Here is a 21546-nt window from a genome sequence, read left to right as displayed (position 1 = left end):
TCTATTTCTATATCTATAGCGCTGAAAGGTGTACGTAGCACTGTACATTTTAACATACGATAGATAGTCCCTGCTTGGAAGTGCTTACAATTTAATTTAGACATGATATTTCAGGGTTGTGGAGATTATGGTAGAGGAAATGATACAGTGGGTATAGGTATCTGACAGCAGTGAGTGGGAGTTAAGAGTTGAAAGCAGTTTCAAAAAAGTGGGCTTTTAGCTTGGATTTGAATAGTGCTAGGGATGGAGCACGGCGTATTGATTCAGGCAGCATGTTCCAGGAATACAGTGCCACATGATTCGATGGCACCTGACAACAACAGTTATCTGGCCTCCACCAATCCCCATGGGTGCCAGATAACTAAGATTCTACAGTATTAGTACCTTTTTTTTGGACAGGCTTTCTAGTGCAATTAGACCAATAAAAAAAGTTATCATATCCTTTCTGTATTTATTAAACTTTTCTTTCTGTGCATTCAAGTAGATTAACTGCAACCATGCTATTTGATCCATAATATATAAGCACTGCATATACTCCTTTAAACTTAAAAGTTCTATAATTAGACCATATTCTTTTCTTACCGTGTAGTTTTCTGCTGTGAAGTCAAATGGCGTACTTGGATTATTCTCAGGTGTATCTCTGTGCTAAAGAAAAACACAATATATTAACACTGGAAAACAAATGAAAAAAAAACCAAACCAACCACATTTTCTATTGAAAATTCTCAACCTTATAGGTACAAACAAGATTATAAGCCCTCTGGAGACAAGGAAATATTACTGTAACTGAATGTAACTTACCCTGAACTATTATTAGAAAGGTATGACAAATTTAAAAAATTAAGCCATTTTCAATAAGGTAGGTCCCAAGTCCACATGCTCCATCTTTCACTTAAGTTTAAAGTCAATAAATAATTTTTTTGCAGGTTAAGCCTATTGTTGAACACAGACTGAACCAGTCCACAAGTGCTTTTTTTTTTTTAAAACATGGGTTCAACTATGCTAAAAATTCTTAAAATCTCTTTTCTTTCTTAAATGTAAATATAGAGAAAACAGCTATCAGTTTTAGATATTTTCTCTCTCTTTAGCTATTGAATTGCTATATATTTTCTGGTAGTTGCAAATCAATCACATATTTGTAGTCCATCATGACCATTTTCATCCTCTCCTATGACCCTCTTATTTTTAAGCTTTCTTTCTACTGAAAGAGCCCATCTCTTGTGCGTTTACACAGATATGAAAAGCAAAATTACTCACTTATAGCAGGTGTTTTTCCGAGGACAGCAAGACTAGTATTCTCACATGTGGGTGACATCTCAGATGAAGACTATGTCACAGGTGTCAAACTCAAGGCCCGTGGGCCAAATCTGGCCCGCCTGGCCATTTTATGCGGCCCAAGGTACAATGCGGAGTTTTCATTGCAGCCCCCGGTGTTATCTTCTGGCTGGCTCCCTCCTCACTGCCACACTGTGCACAAAGCTGTGGGTGGCTCCTACGCGCGTCCCGCGCCTCAACCTGAAGCCATCTCTCTGACATCACAACATCAGAGCGAATGCTTCCAGATGAGGTGCGGGACGTGCAAGAAGCTGCCGCCCACAGCTTTGTGCACACTGCAGCAGTGAGGAGGAGAGAGCCAGCCAGAAGATAACACCAGGGGCAGCAATGAAAAAGCTGCATCGCACTGCGGGCCTTATAAAACGGCCAGGCGGGAACCGGCCAGAAGGTAAGACACCCACCGGAGGGAGGCACCTAGTTGAGGCACAGCATGGAGGGAGGGAAACAAAGGTAGGTGGAATTATTTTATTTTAAATTTAGTGATTGAAATGTGTCAGTTTTGAGAATTTAAATCTACAGTCTATATTTTGCACTGTTCAGGAAGAAATGCATTTGTTTTTCCTCCGGGGTTGTAAAGCATGCAAAGTCTTGAATCTTAGGGTTTCGTTTGTATATATTAGCACTTTTAGTTTTTGGTCCCGTATTTGCATAGGGGTTATCTGTGTTCTGGAAGGAATGAATGTTGAGAAGCATACAGTGTGCTTTGTGTAATTTAATTTTGTGGTTAACCATTATGTGTTGTTAATAAGATTCTATTGTGTGGAGATCGGGCTAAGATGGCGTCGAGAACAGACGCCTGAGAGGGAGGCTCTGAGCAGTCGGCGTTTCACCCGTGCTAGTACCAGCGGCCTTTTCCATTGTAATGGGAAAGAGGAAGGGAACCCCGTGCTCTAACCCTCCAGCAGTGATGGTGGACCCACAGCATCTGAGGCAGATGACCTTACCGGCAGCTTTCTCCCTCTCCGGTGAGCACTACTTCAGGAGAGAGCCCGCCGATTTCGGGCAATCCTGGCTTCCACACCGATCGGGCATCTCTAAGCCCAGAACAGCGGCTGATCCTGCCCCAACCAGGAAGCACACCAGTGCTTGCAGAGACTAAACTAGCTGAACCCAGAATGGAGGTTTCAGCTCTCAGCGTTGGAGGCTCTCCTGTGCCAACTTCTTTGGGGAAAGGTACAGTAGAAGAATTATCAAGCACTGGAGTAGAGGTGAGAGGTGCTTCTGGAGCCTCTTCCATTCACTTTGGGGTGCTTGAAAAGCCACAAAAAATTGACTTGGAAGCATTATGGCAGGCTATATCAGTAATGGATGCTAACCTTAAACTTTCTTTTTCAACTTTAAGTATTGATTGTGGAACTATTTTTTCCAATGTTGAGCAACAAAGTTTAGCCCTTACAAAGGTAAAAGAAAAGTTGGAGAAACAAGAAGAAAAGTTTCGAGATATGAAGGTAGTAGAAAATGAATTGGTGAAGGAAAGAACTTTTATGGCAAGGAAAATGGAATCTTTTGAAAATCAATTAGGAAAAATAATTTGAGACTTTTTGAGTTTTCCCAAGTGTCCTTTGATTTCTCCATTGGATATGGTAAGAAAGTATTTTACAGAAATTCTTGGTATTCCAACAGATAATTTAGCTCCGATTGTGAGAGCTAATTACCTTCAAATTAAGAAACTTGCAGGTGTTTCCACTCCTAATGAGGCTCAAGTTGATAAGGTTGAGGACATGAACTTAACAGCTTTTTTGGAAAGTTCGCTTGAGGTCATAATGGAGAGGAAAACCTTACTGATAACTTTAGCTTTGGAAAGTGATAAAGAATATGTATTGCGCCTTTATTTTAGACATATAAATGACCAGTTTTTGGGCTCTACAGTGTGAATATTTCCTGATATGTCTCAAGAGATCCCAGAGGCGTAGAAAGGATCTCTTGGCATTAAGGCCAAGAGTTCTAGCCCTGGGGGCAACTTTTCTGTTAAAATTTCCTGCGAAATGTTTTATTACATATCAGTCAAAGAATTACTTGTTTTTGGAGTCTAAACAATTGTTAGAATTTGTAGAATCTAGAGAGGGTGAAGCATCTGTAACTTAAGATATGTAACTTATCATAATCCGGCTGTTGTGTTAACTGAGTATTGCTGTTTTCTCACTTGATATAGTATAATTCCTGAAGTCCGTTCCCAAAGTATTGTGGTCAATATAATTGAATAGAAACTTTTCTTTCTTGTTTTTTTTTCTGTGGAAATTACTGATCTAACTCAAGTAGTTATATATTATACTTGATTGTAAATAAGAAAAGTGATAAATAATAAAATACAAAAAAAAAGATTCTATTATGTATATGCATGAAAAATGAATGGAAAAAATGGTGTTACAATTAGTACTATTATGGAGGTGGGGTCTGTGGCAGAGATTGGGCGTGGTCTGGCTCATAACTTAGCCTGTGTTTTGGATTTCAGCCTCTTAATGTGACAGAGTTTGACACCCCTGCTCTATGTGTGGACACTGCCCAGTGTACTGTTCTTTTAAGAAGCCTTTGGAAGGCACACACTGCACGTGTCTTCCTGCCCGCCAGAGTTGTGCAAGATCACTAGTCTAATCCAAAAGCATACAGAAAAAATGCAACTCCACAGAGAGATGGGAGGGTATGTGAGGATACTAGTTCTGCTATCCTTAGAGAACTTCTACAGGCAAGTAACTTAATTTTCTCTAAGGATAAGCAAGACTGATTATCCTCACATATGGGAATCTCTAGTTACCAGGCTCACCCAAAAAAAGTCAATAGGGACTTGCAATGGCAAATTCAACAAGAATCAATAACACCAAAACAGGTCTTATGAAGGTGCATCCTGGAACAGACACAAATGGGACTAGGAGGGTGGAGGTGCTTTCTAAATATCAAACAAATTCTGCAGGACTGACCAAACCAGCTGCTACATTGGATATGTTGCTCAAGGAAGTAATGAGTTGTGAATGTGTTCATTGAAGATCATGCCACAGCTCTGCAAATCTCAACAGAGGCTGATCTCAAATGGGCTATTGACACAGACATGGCTCCAACAATACGAACTGTGACATGGTCCTCAAGGGTTAACCCAGCTTGGGAATATGTGCAAGAGAAGCAGTCTACTAGCCAATTTTTGGATCAAATGAGACAAAATGCTGGATGACGCTCCATGGTCTTTAGTTCACTCCACGTAGAAGGCTAAGTCTCGCCTGCAGTCCAAGTGTGCAATGCTCTTTTGCTAGAAAGGGCAAGAGACTTTGGGAAGAATTTTGGCAGGACTATTAGCTGGTTAACATGGAACTCCAATACCTCCTTAAGAAGGAACTTAGTAAGTAGTTCTCTGCATGCACCCTATGATAAAAGGGCAAGAGCAATCCCCAGTCACTCTTGCTCCAGCCAGTTCCACAGCCAAAATGGCTGCCAAGAATGCCACAGGAGGTCCCAACAGCCAGCCTGAGACTGAAAACAGCATAAGCAGGAGCGACTGCAGATTGCTCCTACTTATGCTGCTTCCAATCCCAAGATCTCCCTCAACAGTCTCTTAAGGCTGCCGCAAGACGTCTCAGCAGCCAGCCATTTTGGCTGCAAAACCGAAAGGGGAAACAGTGGCTGGATCACTCTTGTCCTGAAAACCCAACTAGACTACCAAAAGGTTTAAAGGTAGGCGCAGGGAGGTACTTTGGGTGGGGGGGGACAGAGGAAAGTGTGATCATAGGGGGAGGTGTGAGGTGGAGAGAGTCATCGCTGGGTGGGGGGTTGGTTTCAGCCAAAAAATGCACTTGCATTTTTGGCCAAAACCTGAACCTGGATTTCAGGTCAGTTTTGGTGCCAAAACTGAAATTCAGTCAAGCTCTAAATGAGAATGGTATACAGTTACAGATTGACTAGGAGCCAACTTTACTATGTAAACAGCTTTACTGGATCATATTGCACCTATTTTGAAGGAATTACACCAGTTGCCTGTTAGCCAACAGGTGCATTTTACATTTCCATGCCTCATAACAAACTTATTATTAAATTTATTTTTCATGTTCTGTGCTTTATATCTCAAGGATCCTACTGTGTATATCGAAAAACTAAGATGCCTTTTAAAGGACTGTCGCAGGAATTTGTGGCAGCCATTTTTGATTGTGGCTGTCATAGGGCAGATGTAGGAAGATCACTTCTGTCACCTTCACCACCAGGGCTTTAAGGTAAGGTGTGGAGGGGTCTGGGGGAGGGAGGATGCGAAACTTAAGGTTTGGGGGGGCCCTAAAGTTATTTGTGAATTAATAGTATTCGCGAAGGGGCTCTGTCCCTAACCCCTGCAAATACGGAGGGGGGCCTGTAAATGTGCCATACCTTCATATGTGACTTCTTTTAGCTTTATTTTATATTGGAAATCTCATTCAATATTTGGTTGAGGTACATACATTGTAAGGTATTTCAAGTAAACAACAGTATCTTGTTGAACAAATTTCCAAAAGTTCTCTCTTCAAAAATTTAAAAGCTGCTTTACACCAAGGTACAATCCTGGATTGCTTCCATTCCCTCTTTACGATTCAACAGAGCATGAGATAAGAGTTGGCCCAAGGAGCAAAAACTATTGTGTAAGGGAGAGACTACTAGACTGTTTTAGCTATATGAGCTACTTTGAAAGTTCTAAGACAGCAACAATCCTAGAAAAAACACTTCAACAACACAGCCAAAATGGATCCTGTTTGAGAAAAGTTAAAATCACATATCTAAGGTAAGATAATCAGCTTCTTAGTTGATCGAGCAAGTTTAGAATAGGGCTTCCCAAATGTGAGAAAACATGAAAGAAGAGCAGGACTTGGGAGCGATTGTGTCCGATGACCTGAAGGTGGCAAAAACAGGTAGAAATAGAAAAAGTGATGGACAAAGTCAGGAGGGTGTTTAGGTGCATAAAGAGAATCTTTTTAAAATCTGTTTTCAACCCCTAACTCTCACTCACTGCTGTCAGATACCTATACCCGCTATGTCATCTCCCCAACCCCGAAATGTCCTGTCTAAATTAGATTGTAAGCTCTTCTGAGCAGGGACCGTCTATTGTATGTTAAATGTACACGCTTTAGAATTAACAGTAGTAGTAGAGGAATGGCCAGTAGGGAAAAAAGGAGACAATAGTGCCGTTATATAACATAGTAAATGACAGCAGATAAAGACCGGAATGGTCCGTCCAGTCTGTCCATTAGTTATTCTCATTAAAAATACATGATTAAATTAACTTGTCTCTTCTTTGATATTTCTGGGCTATAGACTAAAGTCTACCTGGTATTGCCCTAGGTTCCAACTGCTGAAGTTGCCAACTAAGCTCACTCCAGCCTATCCAACCATCCCGTTGTTTGCAGGATATCTATGTAAAAGTAACATCTTCATGTTCCAAGTTAGTGGAGTTCCCACTGATGCCCTCCCCAACCCATCCTACACCAAATCACCATATGCGGGATACAAACCATACAGGTCTGTCCAATACCAGCCTTAGTTCTTTAACTTATATCATTTGTTTCCTAATTAGAGATCCTCTGTGTTTATCTCACACTTTTTTGAATTCCATCACCGTTTTTCTCTTCACCACCTTCCTCAGGAGGGCATGCCAAGCATGCACCACCCTCTCTGTGAAAAAGAATTTCCTAACTTTGCTCCCAAGTCTTCCTCCCTGCAATCTCAAGTTATGCCCTCTAGTTTTACCATTTTCCCTTCTCTGGAAGAGATGCAGTTCCATATTAATACCTTTCAAGTATTTAAATGTCTGTATTATATCTCACCTGTCCCTCCTCTCCTCTAGAGTAGAGAGTTGCGCGGGGACAGAAATCCCACCCGTCCCCGCCAAAGTCCCACCCGTCCCCACCCGTCCCCGTGAGGAATCCCACCCGTCCCCACCCGTCCCCGTGAGGAATCCCTCCGTCCCCACCCGTCCCCGCGAGGAATCCCCTCCGTCCCCACGAGGAATCCCCTCCGTCCCCGCCCGTCCATATAAACTTCAGAAATAGTTATTTCATTTAATTATGCTACTGAATTAAAGGCTCTGGTAGAAACCCATTTACAAATAAGCAAAAAGACTTTATTAATTTGAAAATATTAATTGGGAAGAATACATACTTTGCAAATGGGTTTCTACCAGAGCCTCTAATGTTTATAAATTTTTATCAACACAACTAATATACTACTTTATCCTGAAGCAAAATAAAAAAAAAGAAATATAATTATTTTCCTACCTTTGTTGCCTGGTTTCTGCTTTCCTCATGTTCTCATTCAATTCCTTCCATCCACTGTCTCTCTTCCTTCTGCATCTTCCATTTGCTCTGTTACTGTGCCTCTCCCTTTCTTCCCCCTTCCAAATTGGTCTGGCACCCATCTTCTTCTCTCCGCTCCCCCATAGTCTGGCATCTGTCTTCTTCCCTGCCAGTGTCTTCTCCCTACTCTCTCTTCCCCATTTCCTTTCAGCATCCTTCTCCCCCCATCTTCCCCATGTCCTGTCAGCGTCCTTCTCCCCCCTCTGTCTTCCTCATGTGCTTTCAGTGTCCTTCTCCCCCCTCTGCTTCCCCATGTCCTTTCAGCATCCTTCTCCCTCTCTGTCTTCCCCATGGCCTTTCAGCGTCCTTCTCCACCCCCCGTCTTCCCCATGTCCTTTCAGCGTCCTTCTCCACCCCTTTGTCTTCCCCATGTGCTTTCAGCATCCTTCTCCACCCCTTTGTCTTCCCCATGTGCTTTCAGCATCCTTCTCCCCCCTGTCTTCCACAAGTGCTTTCAGAGTCCTTCCCCCCCGCCCTTCCCATGGCCTTTCAGCGTCCTTCTCCACCCCTTTGTCTTCCCCATGTCCTTTCAGCGTCCTTCTCCACCCCTTTGTCTTCCCCATGTGCTTTCAGCATCCTTCTCCCCCCTCTGTCTTCCACAAGTGCTTTCAGAGTCCTTCCCTCCCCCCCCGCCCTTCCCATGGCCTTTCAGCGTCCTTCTCCACCCCTTTGTATTCCCCATGTGCTTTCAGCGTCCTTCTCCCTCCTCTGTCTTCAAGTGCTTTCAGAGTCCTTCCCCCCCTCCTCCCGTCTTCCCCATGGCCTTTCAGCGTCCTTCTCCCCACTCCTTCTCTACCGCCCCGGGTGCAGTACAGCCGGCCAGGTCCCCTTACTTTTGTGGCACTTCCCCGACCGACTGACAACAGCCCCGGTCCGACAAACCTCCCTGCCCTTAACTGCGAATCTAAATTACCTTATTACAGCTGCTGTAAGAAGATAATTTAGATTCGCGGCTACAGGGCAGGGAGGATTGTCGGACCGGGGCTGTTGTCGGTCGGTCGGGGAAGTGCCACAAAAGTAAGGGGACCTGGCCGGCTGTGCTGCAACCGGGGCGGGGTGTGGTGGGGCGGACCGCCCCCTCCCTTGGTAGCCACTCGAACCGCGAGGCTATTCTCCTCCTTACCTGCACTGCCTGCAGCATAGAGCCAAACGGAAGTCTTCCCGACGTCAGCGCTGACGTCGGGAAGACTTCCGTTCGGCTCTGTGCTGCAAGCAGAGAAGGTAGGGAGAAGAGCCGCGCGACTGAGTACATCCAGCTTTGTTTAAGCCCTCCCTCCCCTCCGACGTCAGCGCTGACGTCGGGAAGACTTCCGTTCGGCTCTGTGCTGCAAGCAGAGAAGGTAGGGAGAAGAGCCGCGCGACTGAGTACATCCAGCCCCGCAGGAACCCCGCGACCCTCGGAGGCGTCCCCACGGGATCCCCGCGACCCTAGGGGGCGTCCCCACGGGATCCCCGCGACCCTAGGGGGCGTCCCCACGGGATCCCCGTGACCCAAAGGGGGAACCCGCGGGATGCCCGCGGGTCCCGCGGGATTCCCGTCGTCCCCGTTCCCGTGCAGCTCTCTACTCTAGAGTATACATATGGTAAAATTATGTCCTACCTGTTAATTTTCTTTCTTTTATACCACAGATGTCAAAGTTGGTCCTCGAGGGCCGCAATCCAGTCGGGTTTTCAGGATTTCCCCAATGATTGTGGATTGAAAGCAGTGCAGGCAAATAGATCTCATGCATATTCATTGGGGAAATCCTGAAAACCTGACTGGATTGCAGCCCTCGAGGACCGACTTTGACACCCCTGCTTTAGACGCAGCAGATGAATTCAGAGACAAGTGGGATAGCACACATCTACCAGCAGGTGGAGATAAAAAACTGACTAGCAGGTGTATATCTTGGATGGAATCCCTCCTAGCCAGCCTGTATCGTTCTTGCCAAAGCATCAGGAACAATTCAGCCTCATATCAACAAACTTTCCCATAAGCAAAAAGAACATCCCAATCTACCAATCTGCGAGAGAAAAACCAAAACCCCCCTTCCGAGAACACACCAGGGTGAGGTTCTGGATTCATCTGCTGCATCTAAAGGAAAGAAAATTAACAGGCAGGACATGATTTTACCTTCCTTAGCGCCGGCAGCAGAAGAATCCAGAGACAAGTGGGATGTAGCAAAGCAAACCAGAAACCGGGTGGCACAACCTGCCACCTCCTGACTGATGAAAACATTTAAGGCCTTAAGAGGCCGTACAGCCCTTCCTACTAAGTATAAAGAGGTGAACCGACCTCCGAAATCATAAAGAACATACTAATAGTGCCAGAGCACTTTAAGTCCTCTCATCCAAAAACACTGGGGGAAAAAAAACAAAAAACAACAAGCAGTCTTGGGAGGAGGTAAGACATGCTTGACCCCCTTGTATCCCACCGGATAACTAGAAGACAGGGAATTCCAACACAATCTACGCCGCGAGAGAAGAATCCATTGCTTAACTCACAAAAATAATAATAAGGACCTAATGTCCTATACCAACTGGCCCACAGCCCCAAAGCCGTCCCTCTCCCCAATCAACTGAAGGATCCCCTGACCCGTCACTTAGCAGACCGTGACATCTGAGGACCATCTGACTGGGTGGAAGAAGGCTTAGGAGGATGCCCAGATCGCCTCTCAGCAAACCTTGACTTGGAACTGTAGGATGTATCATACGATGTCCTATACATCGATCTCCCTGGGCTATACCTTCTGGTATCCCTAAAACATGGCCTAGAGGGTGGCGACCGAAACAAACTCCTAGGTCTATCCTCTGGAAACCTCCGAGACTTAGAGTCTCCAAATTCCTTAACTAACCTCTCCAGGTCTTCTCCAAACAACAATTGACCCTTAAATGGCAAATGTACTAAGTGTAACTTAGAGGCCGCATACGATGCCCAATACAGCAGCCATAAACGCCTCCTAGACACCATAGCCAGGGAAATCTGCTTAGCTGAGGCCCTAATCATATCATATAAGGCATCTGCTAGATATGCCAGTCCTGACTCCACATCCGGAAAGTCCATACCATACCATCTGTGATCCACTGGACCCATTGAAGACAGGCCCATGCCGCATATGAACTGCACACGGCCGTCTGCAGAGTCATGGCTGCCACATTGAATGAAGCCTTCAAGGTAGACTCAAGCTTCCTGTCCTGTGAATCCTTAAGTCTCACTCCCTCCTCAACTGGAAGAGTGGTTCTTCTAGAAATGGCTGCCACCAACGCATCCAACTTCGGAAGCTGAAACTTATCCAGCTCCTCCTGAGTCACAGGATACAACTGCCTCATAATTTTAGCTACCTTGAGACCTGACTTCGGAGTGGTCCATTGCTCCGATATTAATTCCTACATGGCTCTAGGAGGCTTCTTCGTTCCAGCCATCAGGGGATTAGATACCCTAGTCACCTCCAAGTCAGGTGGAGAAATATGCAGCCACTAGCATTTTGGAGATAAATGCAGCTAGCGCCTCTTTATGAAAAAGTCTCAATACAGAGGGATCATCCACCTCTGCTCCCACCTCCACCTCCATATTCTGTTCATTATCCACCTCCCTGGGGTCAAACAGGGGAAATGAGAGCTCAGAGTCAGCAAACCGAAAAACCTCTGCATCCTGCACTACCTTGTGCCGTTTGGCACCTGGCTGGCCCTCCCACACCCCTAACTGAGGTCGGGACCTGGGCCATTCCACCACTTGATCCCTCCCCTCCAGGTTTGTCCATTGCAGCAAAAATGCTTTGTGTAGCAACCGGACAAATTCTAGAGAGAAGAGCTGCGTGCCTGCCTGTGAATCCTCCCCGTCCGCCTCTCCCTGTGACATCCACACACTCACTGTCCCCGCTGAAGAAGACGACAGAGCTCACTCATTGTCGCAGCCCGCTCTCGCGAGGGCGCCATCTTCACTTCGTCCAGCGCTTCTTTTACCCTTGGTGCCAGCGCACACTCCTGGGTCAAACTAACTGCCATCGCATCTCCTGAGCTCGCTGTGGAAGCCACTCCTGATGGTGTGCGGTGCTTACCTCGCTTAACCACTTCTGCCGTCATTCCCAGCACAACTGCTGTTCACACTCCTCTTGAATTCGAAAGGCAAACCCCACTGGAAAAACCAGACTCGGGCTTTTTTTTTTTTACTTATGGGAAAGAAGCCCTCAAACCAACGAAGCTCCTCAGGTATTCAGGTTCTTCAGGTGTGGAGGGTGGGGAAGGTACCTGGGAGGGCCCAGGTGTTGCCCCCCAAAGTTGGCACCGTTCAGCCAACACCCCACAGCTCAACTGAGGCCTAAGCCACAGGAAGATTTCTCAACTGAGGCCTAAGCCACACGAGGATTTCACCCTTCTGATCCAGAAAACTGAAGTTGGTAGTAGAGAGTTGCGCGGGGACAGAAATCCCACCCGTCCCCACCCGTCCCCGCCAAAGTCCCACCCGTCCCCACCCGTCCCCGTGAGGAATCCCACCCGTCCCCACCCGTCCCCGTGAGGAATCCCTCCGTCCCCACCCGTCCCCGCGAGGAATCCCCTCCGTCCCCGCCCGTCCATATAAACTTCAGAAATAGTTATTTCATTTAATTATGCTACTGAATTAAAGGCTCTGGTAGAAACCCATTTACAAATAAGCAAAAAGACTTTATTAATTTGAAAATATTAATTGGGAAGAATACATACTTTGCAAATGGGTTTCTACCAGAGCCTCTAATGTTTATAAATTTTTATCAACACAACTAATATACTACTTTATCCTGAAGCAAAATAAAAAAAAAGAAATATAATTATTTTCCTACCTTTGTTGCCTGGTTTCTGCTTTCCTCATGTTCTCATTCAATTCCTTCCATCCACTGTCTCTCTTCCTTCTGCATCTTCCATTTGCTCTGTTACTGTGCCTCTCCCTTTCTTCCCCCTTCCAAATTGGTCTGGCACCCATCTTCTTCTCTCCGCTCCCCCATAGTCTGGCATCTGTCTTCTTCCCTGCCAGTGTCTTCTCCCTACTCTCTCTTCCCCATTTCCTTTCAGCATCCTTCTCCCCCCATCTTCCCCATGTCCTGTCAGCGTCCTTCTCCCCCCTCTGTCTTCCTCATGTGCTTTCAGTGTCCTTCTCCCCCCTCTGCTTCCCCATGTCCTTTCAGCGTCCTTCTCCCTCTCTGTCTTCCCCATGGCCTTTCAGCGTCCTTCTCCACCCCCCCCCGTCTTCCCCATGTCCTTTCAGCGTCCTTCTCCACCCCTTTGTCTTCCCCATGTGCTTTCAGCATCCTTCTCCACCCCTTTGTCTTCCCCATGTGCTTTCAGCATCCTTCTCCCCCCTGTCTTCCACAAGTGCTTTCAGAGTCCTTCCCCCCCCCGCCCTTCCCATGGCCTTTCAGCGTCCTTCTCCACCCCTTTGTCTTCCCCATGTCCTTTCAGCGTCCTTCTCCACCCCTTTGTCTTCCCCATGTGCTTTCAGCATCCTTCTCCCCCCTCTGTCTTCCACAAGTGCTTTCAGAGTCCTTCCCTCCCCCCCCCGCCCTTCCCATGGCCTTTCAGCGTCCTTCTCCACCCCTTTGTATTCCCCATGTGCTTTCAGCGTCCTTCTCCCTCCTCTGTCTTCAAGTGCTTTCAGAGTCCTTCCCCCCCTCCTCCCGTCTTCCCCATGGCCTTTCAGCGTCCTTCTCCCCACTCCTTCTCTACCGCCCCGGGTGCAGTACAGCCGGCCAGGTCCCCTTACTTTTGTGGCACTTCCCCGACCGACTGACAACAGCCCCGGTCCGACAAACCTCCCTGCCCTTAACTGCGAATCTAAATTACCTTATTACAGCTGCTGTAAGAAGATAATTTAGATTCGCGGCTACAGGGCAGGGAGGATTGTCGGACCGGGGCTGTTGTCGGTCGGTCGGGGAAGTGCCACAAAAGTAAGGGGACCTGGCCGGCTGTGCTGCAACCGGGGCGGGGTGTGGCGGGGCGGACCGCCCCCCTCCCTTGGTAGCCACTCGAACCGCGAGGCTATTCTCCTCCTTACCTGCACTGCCTGCAGCATAGAGCCAAACGGAAGTCTTCCCGACGTCAGCGCTGACGTCGGGAAGACTTCCGTTCGGCTCTGTGCTGCAAGCAGAGAAGGTAGGGAGAAGAGCCGCGCGACTGAGTACATCCAGCTTTGTTTAAGCCCTCCCTCCCCTCCGACGTCAGCGCTGACGTCGGGAAGACTTCCGTTTGGCTCTGTGCTGCAAGCAGAGAAGGTAGGGAGAAGAGCCGCGCGACTGAGTACATCCAGCCCCGCAGGAACCCCGCGACCCTCGGAGGCGTCCCCACGGGATCCCCGTGACCCTAGGGGGCGTCCCGACGGGATCCCCGCGACCCTAGGGGGCGTCCCCACGGGATCCCCGTGACCCAAAGGGGGAACCCGCGGGATGCCCGCGGGTCCCGCGGGATTCCCGTCGTCCCCGTTCCCGTGCAGCTCTCTAGTTGGTAGCTGAAGCCAAGAGCCTAGAGGAATAGCAATCATCCAACCTGCTGCAGATAGAGCATACTGGCTAGCCAGGAGGGATTCCATCCAAGATATACACCTGCGATCAGTTCTCTATCACCACCTGCTGGTAGATATGTGGTATCCCACTTGTCTCTGGATTCATCTGCTGCCAGCGCTAAGGAATTAGGTCTTCCAGTCTCTTCTCGTACATCTTTTGGTTCAAACCCCTTACCATTTTCATCGCCTTCCTCTGGACCACTTCAAGTCTTTTTATATCCTTTGCCAGTGTGCAATTCTGAAGACCACATCTTCAAAAAGATATAAATAGAATGGAGTTGGTTCAGAGGGTTGCAACAATGATGGTTAGTGGTCATTATCATAAAGCGTATGGGGACAGACTTATGCATCTCAATATGTATACACTGAAAGAAAGGTGGGAGAGAGGGGATATGATAGAGACATTTAAATATCTCCGTGGAATTAATGTACATAAGATGAGCCTTTTTCAAATGAAAGAAACTGTGGAATGAGAGGGCATAGGATGAAGTTAAGAAGTGTTATAGGCTCAGGAGTAATTAAGGAAATACTTTTTTATAGAAAGGGTGGTAGATGTTTAGAATAATCTCCTGGCAGAGGTGGTGGTGGAGACAAAAACTGTTTATGAACAAAACCCTCACTAGCCATCATCATAATTAGGCCTGTGCAAGCTCCTATACTAAGAAAGTGGAGGATAACAACAACATTAGCAGTAAAGCTTTAAGAGCAGTATTCTCCCTAGGGCCTTTCAGCTGGGCGGTCCGCCCGGTAATTTAGATGACCGCCCAACTAAATTCTGCTGCTTCCGCTGCTGCTCAACATAAAAAAAAAAAAAAAAAAAAGCCGGCTTGAAGATTTCACCTTAGCCCATAGAGAACTTATGCTCCGGGGCTTTAACGTCTGTGTGCCGGCTTCCCTTCCCTCCGAAACCGGAAGTTATGTCCGGGGGGGGGGGGGGGGGGGAGGGAAGAGAAGGGAAGCTGGCACGCACATGTTAGATCCCCAAAGCATAAATTTGCTACAGGCTAAGGCGGGAAACAGGTCAGTGAAGCTCAAAAAACCACTAGATCTGAACATATGCCAAGGATAAATGACTGCTTTTGAGCCCTGAGGAAAGAAAAATTGAAAGTCAGATGGAATATAGACCCTCCATTACAAAAAAACCTCTAAAAGCAGAAGTGGGAGACCCACCACATCTACATGCCACAACCAATGGGGCCAATCTGGATGCACCAGGGAATCACAAGAAATGGATACTTTGGCACTCTTTGGAAAATATTCTGTTATTAGGGGTCAAGCACTACTACTACTACTAATTGTTTCTATAGCATAACTAGACATATGCAGCATTTTCTCTATCCCTAGTGGGCTCACAATCTAAGTTTTTGTACCTGGGGCAATGAAGAGTTAAGCGACTTGCCCAGGGTCACAAGGAGCTGCAGTGGGAATTGAACTCAGCTCGCCAGCCCTCTGCACTAACCAAGGGACAAATGTAGCCATTGATGCCTTCTGAGCCAGTCCCCTTCCTACAACTAAATAGGAACACTTTGTATTCTGACTCAATATCAGGTTGTAGAATGGTGGGAGGGGCCTAACAATCCATAAACAGCTGAAATGCTGAGAACTCAGTTTCCATTTTCCCAAGTGTAGAATGTTCCAGCTGAGAAAATCCACCTGAACATTACCTGTCCCCACAATCTGCACCACTGAGAAGGCCAAGAGGTATCATGCCCACCAAGTCCTGTGAGGTTCTACATGGCTGATTCTTGGCATAACTCACTACTGATTCAAGCCTCTATAGGAGATGATTATATCCAATGTAGTCACCTTCATATTCATTTCCAAATTAACCAGGATCAACCAATCATCTAAGCAGGAATGCATCCAGATCTCCTGTTTCTGGAGACATGCCACTACCAAGACCCTGCAATACCAAGAAAAGCATAGCTCTGAAGTTCCTGCCCAGGGCACAGAAGGGTACCAACCACTTGTGAGACTCCTGGAGGGCAATGTGAAGTTACACCTCTGCCAGGTCCAGCAAGGTAAGAAACCCACAGTCTCAGGTCATCACTAACTAAACAGTCTCCATCCTGAACCACGGGACTCAAAGAGAGGCATTGACCCCCCTTTGGTTCCAAGATCAAGTCAGAGGAGCTGCCCTTTTTGAGAACCATAAACTGAACAACAACCCAGGCCCTGATCCCAAACAGAACTGGCTCCACTAATGTAGGTAGAGCCATCTATAGGCCACCAAGACCATAGTCCAAGGAAAAATGTGGACTATGTCATAATCTTGTAAACCACTTTGATCTGTTTATAAAGGAAGTGGTATATCAAATTAATAGTAATGAAAGAACATTCTCCAAAAAGATCGCATCTCTTGGAACTCCAGAAACTGTTGCACCCAATACAAAAGGCACACGCCATGTTACCCCTAAAGAGAGAGATCTAGACTCCTACTGCTAAAAAGGCTTCAGGTTCTGTTCAGCCTTCCTGTTGCAAGCATCCTTTAACACCGAATATCCTTTGAGAGGCACGTAGTTATCTTCTTGGTCACCGTTGTGTCTAGGGCATCCACTTTAGGAAGCCAAAACAATCTGTTAACCTCTTAATGCAGGAATCAATAAAAGTCTGTCTAATAGCTTCATACCCTGGAGGAACCCCTCTGACACTTCCCACTTGGCCAAACCCATCTAGGACTATATCCTATAAAGTGGAAGATCCTTCTTAGGCAGTTGCCTAAGGCACCTAAAAGATGAGATCCCCCATCCAAATGCTCCCCTAAACTGCTGACAAGATTTATAAGGTAGAAGTTAACAAATCAATGAGCTGCCTGATTATTCAGACACAAGGAGCTTGGTCAACTGGGAAATCATCTTCATTTGACGAGGTCCCCTAGCTCTGGGGAGGATCCCTTGTGTGGAAAGCTCTCAAAAACCAACTCTTCTGGCCCCCAGGTGTCCCACACTGGAACTATATAGGACAGGGATTCCAAGGTTCTGGAGTTTGGAACCTCCTTCACAGTCTGTAATAGTCAACAGCCATTCTGACCCTGGGACCTTCCGGATGCTCTGACCTGATCTGGGTGGCCCAGAGGGCCCTCCACTCCCCATCCCCCAACCTCTACTGCACTGTTCCCACCACACGACTCACTACTTTGGTAATAGGAAAATAAGATGCCCACAGCTTCCACCAAAGAATCATGGCTGGCATTGCCACACTGGGGGGGAGGGGCCTGGCCTTAATGTATTCCTAACTAAGGAGATCCTCTAGTGAAAGGGAGACAAATTATACTTGCCCCACATTTGCAAAGGCAGTAGAAGCTAGTGGTGGTGCTCAGCTGCTGGCTTCCTGCAGGCCTCACTTTGGTGCTCACCCTGCATCTCTAATGCCGTGGACCAACAGACCCTACTGGGACTCAAAGTGCACCTCATTGAAGGGGTCCCAGGTCTGACTACTGCCTGTTGCTCTCCACTGTCCTGCTGCTTCACTTCCTTCTCGGGTTGCTAAATACCCTCAAATAACCTCCCCTCCTTTGCTGGCAAGGGCCCCACAGGGATCTGTGCCAGCATGCCTCAACCAAATGAGTGCTCCAGGACTCTAGTTTGGGGCTTCGTAAGAATAAATCTTACCAGGCTCAATCAGGGTAGGGATGTGGCCCAAACACTGGGAGCAAAACCAGCCAATATACGCAATGAAAGAGGACACAGGTTATTATATGGAACCTACGCCATCTGCTGGAGCTTTTATATTGCTCATATTGCAAGGAAAGTTTAATATCTCTGCCTCTATTTGCTGGTAGGGTTCACAACCCATCAGTCTGGAGCTGGTAGGGTTCACAACCCATCAGTCTGGACAGTCCAGCAAGAATTTTCAAGACTTCATATAAGAAAGGATCCTTGTAATCTAGGTAGCTCATCACCATCCTTGGTAAAGTCTCACGCTAATCTACAGTATCAAAATGTATTATATCCTAGTTCTAGTGGCCTGTCTAACAAAATAAATGCAGCTTACCCTACTCATTTTCATTTACTATACAACTCACTTAATTCTTTACAAAAAATATCTGCATGATGACTTACCACAAACAAGGCTCCTTCAGCTCCACTGCACAAAGCTGTTTTATGGAAGTAGCGGGCCTGTTTCCCCTGCAAAAAAACCAAACACATCCATAATATATTTTGTACCACTGAACAATGTACAGACAATACTGTACTACAACAAATGCTTAATGGCTGATAATAAAAAGACATAATTTATCTCTACCAGCATGCCATATAATGGGACATACCAATTTTTCATTTCAAATTAAAATATTTACCAAAATCCTACAGCAAATTTAACTTTTAAGCTAATGTATCCCATGATTCTAGTGATTAAAGCTAAGGAAATGCAGTACAGCCTTGGTTACAACAAGCCATTCCTCCAATTGTATTCTGAGGTAACACCCAGAGTACAAATATTACATAACAACAAATAAGGGCAGCTGAATAACTTTTAATTGCTGGGAAAGCTTTAGGTGTGTGCCGTTTTGCTTCTTCAGACAGCTTATCTGTTTATTTTTACCCACCAGAGTGAAGTTACAAAGCACCCCACAACTATATTTTGCTATTGAAATTCTTACTCTTGTCAAACAGCCTTGAGAGTTTCTTTGTAACTGACACACTGACAAAGAAAGACTTAGGATATATATACTGTAGCAGGGAAGAGGGTAAAACGCAGACCTCTTCTGCATGTCCTTAAAAATCTGCTTACCTCTGGGGGGTGCAGGATCCAAGAGGTCCAAGGGACTTAAAATAAGGATCCCTGTGGACCCCATGCCACGGCTGCTTTCTTTTTAAGGCTGTGTGCTTAGCTCTGTGGAGCTCCCAGGTAGTGGGCATTTCGGATACTGGGGTGCAGAAAATCTGGGCACAATAAAAGAGAGCCAGGATACAACAGCAGGAAATTCATGCAGAATTCAGCACCAGCTATCCCAATCACAAACAAAAGAAGTTAAAACACGGACCTCATGGAACTAGAAATGCATGGCCTTAAAAAGAAAAGCAGCCATGGTGTGGGATCCTTGGTTTTTGGTTTTTTTTTAAGTCCCTCAAACCTCACAGTTCTCACTCTGCAGATCCTCATTTTAACTCCTGCGGACCTCACAGATCCCGCTAGAGGTGGTAAGATGAGGATATGTGGGTTGAGTGAGATCCGTGAGAGTTAAAACAAGAATCTTTGCAGACCCCATGCCACGGCCACATGATGGACATCCACAAGGTCCTTGAGATACTTGTTTTACCCAGTCTCAAATGCAAACACCTGACACACTGAACTTGGCACTAGGGGATTCCCCCTCCCATGAACACCACAGAGCAAGCAGATTATAGCTTTGTCTCCAGAAGGGGGAATATGATGAGCATCCTTGTAGTGAGCAGGATCCATGGAATCAGTGGGAGGGGAGCGCACTGAGATCCATCAGAGATAAACTGAAATCACAAACCGTGGCTGTCAAAATCGAGGGAAACAGATTTTTAACCACTTGCAGTTGAGATTCACCAGATCCAAGTTTTACTCTCCTGATACATCACAGCCCAGAGTACAAGGAAGAAGAGCAGAAGAATATGGAAATGAGGATCTTCGCAGTCCAGGAGGGCTAAAACCCGTTTGGTAAAAAGACTACAAAATGCATTTGTATATTTTAGTATTTATATACTACTTATAGCCTAAGTGGTTTACATTTTTCCCTATCTGTCCTAGTGGGTTCACACTCCCAGGGCAATTGAGGATTAAAGATCACAGGGCGCAGCAAGGGATTTGAACCCACAACTTCAGGGTGCTGAGGCTGTAGCTCTCTACTGCGCCACACACTCCCCTATTCCAGATAAAACAATGCTAACAAATCAGATCCGATTCCGAGTTATGCCCGTGTGTCAAGCAACAATAGGGGCTGGCTAGGGACCAATATCAGTCAAACACTAGTTCAGTGGGAAAATGGTGAATGCACGCACATCCCCTAGGGAAAGTAAATAAAATCTCGGAATTCAAGCAGGCCTGGGAATAAGAACAGTTGAGATGACCCGCAGTTAAGCCTGACAGGCGACCTACCGTAGCGTATCACGGCAGCTGGATCTTGCGGTTGGTTTCCGTGTACTCTATACACAGCGACGCCAACTCCCCTCCATCAAACACCCCGCACATAAACCAAAGCCAGCGCCGGTAACTTTTTCTTCGGTGCTCACCCCCCACCCCCTCCGAATCCCGTCACTGCCCTCTACACAAACACCTCGAGCCTAGAGGAACACAGCAACGGTAGGTTGGAGCACTGAAGGACGCCGAGGACAAATACGCACATTCAACCACCTATTTCCTTGGAGCTGCCTTGAGCGATTACTCACTGCGCGCTGCAGGACTGTCCGGAGCATGGCGGTGTCGGCAGACCGGTCTCGTGAGGAAACGTAGCAGGAGCTCGCGCACTGACAACAATCTTCACAAACACCCAAGCGAACAACGATTCTCGGCTGCAACGAACCGAGCTGGGCGACTCCGAACACCTGGGCGGGGCGAAGCTCAGCGCCTGCGTAAAAGTGATTCTGTGCTACTGCGCATGGCTGAGAGGGCTTGGGGACGGAAAGGGGGCGTGTTGCATAGAGCAAGTTTGTGTGCCCAACATGTTGGACCAATCAAAATTAAACTGGTCAGGGGGAACAGGAGAATTTTCAAAAGTAAAACTTGATTGGGGTAATTCCTGAAATTACCCAGAAAAAGTATTTTGAATATCAGCAACTTTAGGAACATAAAGCATGCTCAGCTTCAGAGGACTAAGATGGAAAAGAGATAGGGATTTAGGATTTTGAGCATAACCAGAGAATGAGTGACACCAGCTTAGGAAGCCCATTCCAGGCACAAGATGACAAAAATAAGTGCTGAGATTGCAGTTAGCAAAAGAGAAGGGCACAGCTTGCATGTGAAATGGAGGTCACAAGAATGGACAAAGCTGAAGATAAACAGGTGGCTGGCAGTCTGAACCAAATGAAGAAGGACCCGAAATACTGACTTGCAGACCTCTGTGTATTGTATCCAAGGGCTGGAGAATAACCAAGCTTCATCTCTGGCAGTATTCAAATCTAGGCTTAAAGCTCACTTTCTCTAGGCTGCGTTTTAACTCCTAACTCCCACTCACTTGAAAAGTACCCATTGTCTGTTTTATCATTCCCTTGGTGAGAAATTTCCTAACCCTGTTTGTCTGTTGTAATGAGATTGTAAGCTCTATTGAGCAGGGATTGTCTCTTAATGTACAATGCTGCATACATCTAGCAGCTTTATTTAAAAAGGACTCTAGAAGTGATTCAGGCATGATTATAAACCTAAGGACCCCTTTCCTAAAGTGAGCTAAAATTTTGGTTTAAAGTGTTGTAATACAGGATTTTACCACACATTAAGCCC

General features: G+C 46.4%; 1 protein-coding gene across 3 annotated transcripts in view; it reads right to left on the bottom strand.

Moving 5' to 3' along the window:
- NDUFV2 (NADH:ubiquinone oxidoreductase core subunit V2) overlaps window positions 1-21546 on the bottom strand; it is a 124952-nt gene that overhangs the window by 89888 nt on the left and 13518 nt on the right. Inside the window, exons 1-3 of one of the 3 annotated variants that reach the window (XM_033934058.1) lie at window positions 20454-20707; window positions 18201-18266; window positions 583-645 (exon numbers count right to left, since the gene is read on the bottom strand). In XM_033934058.1, the coding sequence (XP_033789949.1) occupies window positions 583-645; window positions 18201-18266; window positions 20454-20525 (201 nt within the window). In that variant the 5' untranslated portion in view covers window positions 20526-20707. Of the gene's footprint in view, window positions 1-582; window positions 646-18200; window positions 18267-20453; window positions 20708-21546 lie in introns of those variants that run through there. The other 2 variants (XM_033934059.1, XM_033934057.1) reach the window with 2 other exon arrangements.

The sequence above is a fragment of the Geotrypetes seraphini genome, chromosome 2 (assembly GCF_902459505.1).
Source record: "Geotrypetes seraphini chromosome 2, aGeoSer1.1, whole genome shotgun sequence".
NCBI classification, from domain to species: Eukaryota; Metazoa; Chordata; class Amphibia; order Gymnophiona; family Dermophiidae; genus Geotrypetes; species Geotrypetes seraphini.
The sequence above is the reverse complement of the archived record's forward strand: the minus strand, read 5'-3'. Positions and strand labels throughout refer to the sequence as shown.